Source organism: Arachis ipaensis, chromosome B10 (assembly GCF_059453495.1).
Source record: "Arachis ipaensis isolate K30076 ecotype BB chromosome B10, ASM5945349v1, whole genome shotgun sequence".
NCBI lineage: Eukaryota > Viridiplantae > Streptophyta > Magnoliopsida > Fabales > Fabaceae > Arachis > Arachis ipaensis.
This window is the reverse complement of record NC_142435.1, coordinates 21442049-21452210: the sequence shown is the minus strand read 5'-3', so window position 1 is coordinate 21452210 and position 10162 is coordinate 21442049. Positions and strand designations below refer to the sequence as shown.

General features: G+C 35.3%; 1 protein-coding gene and 1 non-coding gene across 5 annotated transcripts; both read right to left on the bottom strand.

Moving 5' to 3' along the window:
• Nucleotides 1-1776: 1776 nt before the first annotated feature.
• LOC148579374 (small nucleolar RNA R71) lies at nt 1777-1884 on the bottom strand. The gene has a single exon (XR_015896121.1). It is a non-coding gene; the product is annotated as a small nucleolar RNA R71 (small nucleolar RNA).
• A 1473-nt stretch (nt 1885-3357) lies between these two features.
• Nucleotides 3358-7677, bottom strand: LOC107620310 (MAG2-interacting protein 2-like). Of its 4 annotated transcripts, XR_015906986.1 has the most exons (7): nt 7394-7677; nt 7067-7242; nt 5561-6203; nt 5233-5321; nt 4213-5006; nt 4026-4118; nt 3358-3677 (listed from the first exon to the last, which is right to left on the bottom strand). XR_015906986.1 is itself a non-coding variant. In XM_088506797.1 (5 exons), exons 3-5 carry the CDS (start codon nt 6000-6002, stop codon nt 4971-4973), a joined length of 567 nt encoding a protein of 188 aa, XP_088362923.1. In that variant the 5' UTR covers nt 6003-6203; nt 7067-7242; nt 7394-7677; the 3' UTR covers nt 3358-4970. The 4 variants fall into 4 exon arrangements, 1 of the variants encoding a protein (XP_088362923.1); XR_015906984.1 differs by having other exon boundaries at nt 3358-4118; XM_088506797.1 differs by having other exon boundaries at nt 3358-5006.
• Between the last annotated feature and the right edge of the window lie 2485 nt (nt 7678-10162).

Here is a 10162-nt window from a genome sequence, read left to right as displayed (position 1 = left end):
ATATGCATTTTAGAATTATTAGTGTCTATGGAGTAAAATTTTTTAAGTTTGGTGTCTTGCATGTTTTTCTTTTCTAAAAAATTTTCAAAAATAAGTTCTTGGTATTCATCTTGATCTTCAAAGTGTTCTTGGTGTTCATCTTGACATTCAAAGTGTTCTTGGTATTCATCTTGACATTCAAAGTGTTCTTGCATGCATTGTGTGTTTTGATTTATAATTTTCATGTTTTGAGTCTTTTTGTTGTTTTTCTCCCTCTTCATAAAAATTCAAAAATAAAAAAAATATCTTTCCCTTATTCTCTCATAAATTTTCAAAAATTTGAGTTGACTTTTTCAAAACTTTTTAAAATTTAGTTGTTTCTTATGAGTCAAGTCAAATTTTCAATTTAAAAATCCTATCTTTTCAATTTTTTTTAAAATCAAATCTTTTTCATTTTTCTTTCATATTTTCGAAAATTTAAATTGATTTTCAAAAATATTTTTCTTATTTTATTCCATATTTTTCAAAATCTTTACTAACAATTAATGTGATTGATTCAAAAATTTTTTGAGTTTGTTACTTGCCTATTAAGAAAGGTTCAATCTTTAAATTTTAAAATCATATCTTTTAGTTTCTTGTTAGTCAAGTAATCAATTTCAATTTTCAAAAATCAAATATTTTTAATTTCCAATTCAAATCTTTTTCAAAATGATTTTCAATCATATCTTTTTCAAAATCAATTTCAAAATCTTTTCTAACTTCTCACCCTTTCAAATTTGATTTTCAAATCTTTTTCAATTAACTTCTTGACTTTTTGGTTTATTTTTAAAGGTTTTCTATTTCAATCGTATCTTTTTCAAAACCACCTAACTAATTTTCTCTCTCTAATTTTCGAAAACTCCTATCCACTTTTTCAAAATTTTTTCTAATTAACTAATTGTTTTAATTTTTTATTTTAATTTTAATCCTTCTTTTAATTTTCGAACTCTACCTGCATTTTAAAATAAAAACAAAAATATTTTTCTTTTATTTTTAAATTAAATTCGAATTTTCTCCCTCCTCTCTTATTTCCTTCTATTTATTTATTTATCTACTAACACTTCTCTTCTACTCATAATTCAAACCCTATCTTCTTCTCTGTGTTCGAGTTTTTCTCTTCTCCTCCTTCTATTCTTCTCCTCTTATACTCACATAAGGAATCTCTATACTGTGACATAGAGAATTCCATATTTTCTTTTCTGTTCTCTTCTTTTTCATATGAGCAGGAACAAGGATAAGAACATTCTTGTTGAAGCCGATCCTAAACCTGAAAGGACTCTGAAGAGGAAGTTAAGGGAAGCTAAAGCACAACTCTCTGGAGAAAATCTGACAGAAATTTTTGAAAAAGAAGGAGACATGGCCGAAAATAATAACAATGGTGGAGATGCAAGGAAGATGCTTGGTGACTTTACTGCACCAAATTCCAACTTACATGGAAGAAGCATCTCAATTTCTGCCATTGGAGCAAACAATTTTGAGCTAAAGCCTCAATTAGTTTCTCTGATGCAACAGAATTGCAAGTTTCATGGACTTTCATCAGAAGATCCTTTTCAGTTCTTAACTGAATTCTTACAAATCTGTGATACTGTTAAGACCAATGGGGTTGATCCCGAGGTCTACAGGCTTATGCTTTTCCCGTTTGTTGTAAGAGACAGAGCTAGAATATGGTTGGACTCTTAACCTAAAGATAGCCTAAACTCTTGGGATAAGTTGGTCAGTGCTTTCCTGGCCAAATTCTTTCCACCTCAAAAGATGAGCAAGCTTAGAGTAGAAATCCAAACCTTCAGACAGAAGGAAGGAGAATCCCTCTATGAAGCTTGGGAAAGATACAAGCAACTGATCAAAAGGTGTCCTACTAACATGCTTCTAGAATGGAGCATCATAAGTATATTCTATGATGGTCTGTCTGAGTTGTCAAAAATGTCATTGGACCATTCTGCAGGAGGATCCATTCACCTAAAGAAAACGTCTGCAGAAGCTCAGGAACTCATTGACATGGTTACAAATAACCAGTTCATGTACACTTCTGAAAGGAATCCTGTGAGTAATGTGACGCCTCAGAGGAAGGGAGTTCTTGAAATTGATACTCTGAATGCCATATTGGCTCAGAATAAAATATTGACTCAGCAAGTCAATATGATTTCTCAGAGTCTGAATGGATTGCAAGCTGCATCCAACAGTACTAAAGAAGCATCTTCTGAAGAAGAAGCTTATGATCCTAAGAACCCTGCAATAGCATAGGTGAATTACATGGGAGAACCCTATGGAAACAGCTATAATCCCTCATGGAGAAATCATCCAAATTTCTCATGGAAGGATCAACAAACGCCTCAACAAGGCTTTAATAATGGTGGAAGAAACAGGTTTAGCAATAGCAAGCCTTTTCCATCATCCTCTCAGCAACAGACAGAGAATTCTGAGCAGAATCCATCTAGCTTAGCAAATATAGTCTCTGATCTATCTAAAGCCACTCTAAGCTTCATGAATGAAACAAGGTCCTCCATTAGAAATTTGGAGGCACAAGTAGGCCAGCTGAGTAAAAGAGTCACTGAAACTCCTCCTAGTACTCTCCCAAGCAATACAGAAGAGAATCCAAAAAGAGAGTGCAAGGCCATAACCTTACTTGGTGTGGCCGAACCCAGAGAGGAGGAGAAGGACGTGAATCCTAGTGAGGAAGACCTCCTAGGACGTTCATTGACCAATAACACTACAAAAAATTCTGGTAAAAACGGCGGTTTTTTTTGTATTTACGGCGGTTTGAACCGCCATTATTACCAATAATGGCGGTTTCGTAAAGCGACGTAATTCTGGGTGCCATTCTGGTTATTACGGCGGTTTTTGAATAGGTTAAAACGGCGGTTCAAAACCGCCGTTATTTCTAGGGTTAAAATGGCGGTTCTTGGATAGGTTAAAACGGCGGTTTGAACCGCCATTATTACCCTGACAGAGTGGCGTTTTGGTTGGTTAAAACGGCAATTCAAACCGTCGTTATTTCCAGGGTTAAAATGGCAGTTTTTGGATAGGTTAAAACGGCGGTTTGAACCGCCATTATTACTCTGACAATAACGTTTTGATTGGTTAAAACGACATTTTTGAACTGCCATTTTTACCCTGACATGAATCGCCATTTTACCCTGACAGTGACATTTTTTATCGTTTAAAAAAATAATTTTTACTGTTATTTTTATCGCGTTAAATAAATAATTTTGTGATTAAAATTTCACAATAGCAAAAAATCATAATCCATAAATGAAATATTATATAACTCATAAACAAAATATTAATATAATATATAATTTTTTATTATTGAAAATCAAAAGTAATAACTCCTATACAAAACCTTGTCTTACTAAACTTACCAAAATACAAGCATTGCAAATTTGCAATAAACACTAATTAGTCAAATCTACCATCCAGTTCACTAAAGTATGTTAATATCTAATAATGTATTTAAATCATCTAATAGGTGCTGTTTTTACTACTTAGAATATGAATATACAAGACAAGTAGCTTAACTTAGCTAAGTGATGATGAATAAGATTTGGAGGCCAAAAGTTTCCTCCTTTTGTAATTAACTTTAAAACAAGCCTGCCTTAATTTCTTGGTCTCTTGTGTGAGTTTCATCCCGAGAATTTGTTCCAGCATTTTTGTTTCTTGTTCTATCATATAAAAAAAATCTTAGATAGAAAATGACTCAAGTTCAGAAAACGATCATATATTAAGTGTATATGTATACAAAAAAGATGAAATACGCTCTAATTATATATGGATATGAATGACATGTGGAAAGCAAAAAAAAATAATTAAGATATATATATATATATATATATATATATTAAATTCTGGGGTCCACAAGCAGGAATCATGGGAAGCTTGAACCGCGCTCCATGTAACCAGTAACTGGACTAGTGGACTAGTGGTAGGTGTAATGTATGATGATATAATTAATTAATTAATTAAACTACTTAACATGATTATTATAGAAAATAAAGGAAAGTTTTACCTACCTGTATACTAGAACTCTAATACCAGAATTAACTAGTGTTCCTAGGAAAGAAATGGTTGGAACCTCTAGATTCTGCATATCATATTTGAGAACGCTGTAAAACAAAGCAAATCAAATTAATAATAATAATAATAATAAGAATAATAATAATAATAATAATAATAATAATAATAATAATAATAACTGACCAAATTAAGAGCTTTTTAGAGTCTACATCCATATTTTCAAGAGCAGGACCTCTTGCAATTGCAGCACATAAATCCCATACGTAACCATGCCCCTTGCGGGCCAAGACAAAGATCAAATGCCAATTGCAAATCACCTGAAGCTGCAGCTTCTCTAGCAATAGCTTCCTCAACAGCTGCTATTTCATCTGCAGACCTCAGGCCAAGAAGTCTAGCAACTTCAATAAGTTCATCAACAAGAAAATATGCTCCAGTTGGACTTGTGATTGCCATTTTCACAATCTCCATAGGATCTTTTATTTGCCTGAACTGCATGGGTAGAATGTTCACCCCAAGGTTGGGAAGCTTAACTGTAAGTGCATCAATAATATCTGCCTCTGCCTTGACATTTGCACTATTTGGATATAGGTTAAGGCATTCTCTAGCATTCCAGATCTGGAACAATTTACAGCACCGTAATTAACCAATTCATGCAGTTGAAATCTTGAATGACAAGGCTTTCTGCCTTCTCCGATGCCAAAGAAACTGAACTCGTACCCTTCAAGTAATTTCCTGCAAGAGAGAACTTCCCAGCTTTGAGTAGCCCTCTGCAAAATTCAACCAAAATATACTCCAGGTCCAGGAAAGGAAATGCTTTTTCCCTCAAGTATTGCATATCACGCCACATAGTGGCCCATTCACTATCAGATCGGCTAGGTTGACGGCGAATAAATTTAGATAAAATAAGGCGAATGATCTGTTTGACACCCTTCTCATCTGATTCAGCCTCCACAAAAAAGTTTAATGGCTTTTGGGACCTGTATCGATACAAAAGACAACACAATAAAATAAGTACATAACATATGGCTAAAACAATATATTGAACTTTATAACCATGTTGCCAAATAGTTAAGTGGCAAAAACAGTACCAAGCAACAATTTCGTAATCCGGACCATGTTGACATACACATTTCCATTGACATACAAATAACCATAAAGTATGCCAGTTTGGAGTTACATAGCGAGAAAGGAGAAACTACCAACCTGGTAGAATGCCAAAAGTCTCCCAGCTTCAATATGACCTTCAGCAAGTCTAAGTCTTCTCTCAAGGTTCACTATTTGAATTGTAGTACCTACGCAAGAATACATATTTTAATGTAACCAATGATTAATATTAGATACCAAATCATATCTGCAAGAATTCACTCAATGGCACATACTAGCACATGCACATATAGATATAAGATATGAATAGAAATGTCTTGGAACTTGTTAAGTTTTGGGATCCAAAGGATAAGTACCCAGCTTAAGAACACAATGATATCACAATCAAATATAAACTAAAAGGTTCTCTATTTGAAATAGGCATTACTTTGGAAGTTTCTGCACCCTTCCTCAATAACCACCAAGCATATGTTCAAATTATTCACCAAAGCAGTTTCTGTCAACCATCTCACCAGAAATGATTTCTCTATATTTTGATTTGCAGAATCAAGAAGACTAATATCTCCGCTTAGAGATACCATGTGAAGCTTTCCATGCATAAAAGGAATAGCTCTATTGCGTAGTCTTTCATTTACATTCTCCTCTTTGACTCCCTTAAGCATAAATTTAAATTTATCATAGTCCGACAACTCTCCCCACTTGGCAAGACTCATATTGGAGCTTGTTTCGCCATCACTGTCATCAGAATAAATAATTTGATACAAGTATAGGACATCCTGATGGAATTGCTGCAACTCAGATAAACCTTTGTGAAGAGCAAACTCAAGAAAGCTTAAACAATTATCCAGCTGCCCACTGAAATCATCCATGAATCTAGCTCTTGTTTTATACCAATTGGTGAGCTCATCAATTGATGGCCAAAAAGTTCCAAGAAAATGTTTAACAAGTGGTTCAGTTTTGACTTGGATTTGAATGTCATGGCTTTACATATAATCCCTTAAACTGCAAAGAGGACAACTGCTCCAGTTCTCTACTTGAATTTGTATGCCAAAGAGAAAGATGGCAAGACCCTAGAGATAAATGCATAACTAATTAGTGAAGAACTTTGTCAAACACCAGTTGTAGATCAAGACATGTAAAAAAATAATAATTCAATTGCCTCTTCTCCATTTCCAATAACTTGTGTTACTAGAAAAGAAATAGTACTAGGGATATCAACAAACTCAAGATAAGAGGATAAGGCATAAAGTTCAGTGATGAATTAATTCATTTTTGTGAACCAGAAAAAAAAGAGGGGGGGGGGGGGATTTCAAAGGCATGAAATCAATGAAAATTGATTACCAAAAATAAAAAAAAAATAATTTGAAATTTAAAATAAAACAATACGAGTGAGTACTTAAGAATACATTGGCCTTCCCCTTTACAAACATGTGTGACATAACACATATTTTACTGCATATATGTTAAAAAAAGGAGGGAGGCGAATAAAACAAAAAATTCCCTTTTCTTACGCTCAAAGGATCAAAATAAGAACTATATATTTTTTTCCAAAAAATTGAAAGAAAGGATATCAAATATATACAGAGAAGACAACAACAATATGTAGTTTAATCATAAAAAGCTTATTTAAACCAAAAACAGAGAACGGAAGTGAGTTTAATGCAGCTTTTAAACAATTGAACCAAAAGGTAATTTTTAGCACACAAATGTTTGTAACCCAGAGAAACTTTATTCAGATTTCAGAAGTATGTATTAAATGTCCTTTTCTTAGCTTTATTTGAATTGTTAAGAAAGAAAGACTGAAACCAATCAGGTGAAAAGTTTGCTTATGGAATTAATAAAAGTGATAGCCAAAATTCATCTATTTAAATAGTATAATGTATTTCTTAAAACAGAACAAATCATATATAACAGAAAATAACCAAAATCGTACCAGAGTTCTTGTGAACAGCCACCAAAAAGTTAAGTTCATGATGACGGTCAAAGCAGAAAATATTGCTGCAGAGATTTTTCCTGTGATAAGAAGTATAATTGGGAAAGGTATATCCACTTTGTCCATAACTGAGCTCAATTTGTTGAAGTGAACCATCAGATGTAATGACAGAGAACCTACATCAAAAGAGAGAGCAAAACATGTTCATATTGGCTTTCCATTGGCTTATTTAGTTCCCAACATTACCCGAGAAAGTGTTCAAGTAGTCACACTTCAATTTTTCTACAGAATATTAAAAGCAAGGAACACAGAAATGTTAGAACTTACATGTAAGACTTGTGCTCATCTGACTCATTTTCAAAAGATAGGCCAACAATTGGTGAAGATATTTTCAAACTCAACTGATGACAAAGATTACTAGAGAAATCATTTCAAAAGCAGTCAATTAACGCCACTGTTCTTTTAGATACTTCCTCTATGGCTTAGAAACAATCCATCTCAATCATATCAACAAAGCAAAAGTGAATGAATGATGACCCAAGCACAAAAAATACATAAAGCATAAGCTTCTCAAAAGAAATATTAGACTCAAAGACAATAACATACCTTATGGACAAGAAATTGCAAGAAATTGTAAGAGCTAGTCACAACAAATATCAACTGAAAACAACTCTGAACTTTGAGTTGCACTAAAAGAAATGAAAATAGAACTCATCATTCCAAAATCTTAATGAGTCAGGGGTCCATTTCCATGTTTCAAGTTTAAACATCCTTACCAAAATCCCTGTTCTTCAATCAACTGTAACTGAAATGCAAAATACAGCATATAAATTACGAGAAATCAAAACACTAATATTCAAATGCATTCTCGTTCAATCACGTATTGTCTAGTCACAATTAGGTGCAAATGCTTGCCAAAAACCTAGGGTTCTTATTTCAATTGCAATAACAGTAGCTCAATCATAATCATAATCACATCAATAGCAATCTAAAACCGCAATTACAAGTTTACAAAAAGGCATAAACCAGATTCAACCACACATCTTATTCTTGCTGTTGCTGTTGATCTTGCTGCGCAAACAGTGGAACCACTCGCGATGAATCCTCGAAAACTACTTAAAAGAGGTAAGCCAACCTTTCTGATCCAGAACGAAAGGGAGGCGCTGAGATTTTGGCGGAGAAGACGCAGGGTATGGCAAGGAGAGGAAGCTAGAGGGGACGTCACCGGAGGAGATCGCCGTTGGGAAAGCTGTCGCTGGAGGAGATGTCACCGGAGAAGATCTTCGTTGGAGGAGATCGTCAGAGAACACAAGAGAGAGAGGTCACTGCAGTAGCATCGTACACGAGCTTCAACTTTCAACCAAGTGTTTCTGGAACGAGGGATGTTCAATTTGTGTTTTTATATACAAGTGATAACGGCGGTTCAAAACCGCCATAATGATCGAAATCGCCATCAAATACAAATTTATTACTGGCAGCGACCAAAAGTGCCATACTATCTAAATATTACGGCGGTTCTTTGAAACCGCCGTAATATAAATGCCATTTTAAACTTCTATTTTTGTAGTGTAAGGAGTTTTCCTTTGAGGAACCAAAGGAATCTGAGGCTCATCTAGAGACCATAGAGATTCCATTGAACCTCCTTTTACCATTCATGAGCTCTGATGACTATTTTTCCTCTGAAGAGGATGAAGACATCATTGAAGAGCAGGTTGCTAAATATCTAGGAGCCATCATGAAGTTGAATGCCAGTTTATTTGGTAATGATACTTGGGAGGATGAACCCTCTTTGTTCACTAATGAACTAAGTGCATTGATAAGTCAGACATTGCCTCAGAAGAAACCGGATCCCGAAAAGTTCTTCATACCTTGTACCATAGGCACCATGACCTTTGAGAAGGCTCTGTGTGACCTTGGGTCAGGGATAAACCTCATGCCACTCTCTGTAATAGAGAAACTGGGAATCTATGAGGTACAAGCTGCAAGAATCTCACTAGAGATGGCAGACAAATCAATGAAACAGGCTTATAGATTAATAGAGGACTTGTTAGTAAAGGTTGAAGGCCTTTAGATCCCTACTGATTTCATAATCCTAGACACTGAAAAGGATGAGGATGAATCCATCATCCTTGGAAGACCCTTCCTAGCCACAGAAAAAGTTGTGATTGATGTGGACAGAGGAGAGTTGGTCCTTCAACTGAATGAGTACTACCTTGTATTTAAGACTCAAGGTTCTCTTTCTGTAACCATGGAGAAGAAGCATGAAAAGCTTCTCTCACTGCAGAGTCAACTAAAGCCCCCATAGTCAAACTCTAAGTTTGGCATTGGGAGGCCACAACCAAACTCTAAGTTTGGTGTTGGGAGGTCCCAACAATGCTCTGAACATCTGTGAGGCTCCATGAGAGCTCACTATCAAGCTATTGACATTAAAGAAGCGCTTGTTGGGAGGCAACCCAATGTTATTTAATTATATCTATTTATTTTCCATTGCTATTTTATGTTTTCTTTAGGTTGATGATCATGTGAAGTCACAAAAACTACTGAAAATTCAAAAACAGAATGAAAAATAGCATTAAAAATAGCTCACCCTAGAGGAAGAGCTTACTGGCATTTAAACGCCAGTAAGAAGTATCAAACTAGCGTTTAACGCCAAAAAGAAGCATCAAGCTGGCGTTAAACGCCAGAAATAAGCACCAAACTGGCGTTTAACGCCAGAACAGAGCATGGAATTGGCGTTAAACACCAGGAACAAGCAGCAAGCTGGCGTTTAAACGCCAAACATGCATTCTAAGGGCGTTTGCACGCCTAAATAGAGCAGGGATGTTAAGTCCTTGATCCCTCTGGATCTGTGGACCCCACAGGATCCCCACCTACCCACCTCTTCTTCTCTCCTCTTCACACCTTTTCATACCTCTCTTCCCCAAATACCCTTCACCAATCACCTCCATACCTCTTCCCTAAATACCCTTAACCACTCACATCCATCCACTCTTCCCCATAAACCCCACCTACCTCCAAAATTCAAATTCTTTTCCCTCCCAAACCCAACCCTAATGGCCGAAACCTACCCTCCACCCCACCCATATATAAACCCCT

Excerpts from the sequence above, each read along its gene's own strand:
- LOC107620310 (XM_088506797.1), bottom strand. The coding sequence starts at position 6,002 with ATGGATGATTTCAGTGGGCAGCTGGATAATTGTTTAAGCTTTCTTGAG. Across the intron at positions 5,322-5,560 it reads AGGGTGCAGAAACTTCCAAA|GTACTACAATTCAAATAGTG; the intron begins GTAATGCCTATT and ends ATTCTTGCGTAG. Across the intron at positions 5,007-5,232 it reads GACTTTTGGCATTCTACCAG|GTCCCAAAAGCCATTAAACT; the intron begins GTTGGTAGTTTC and ends GTATCGATACAG.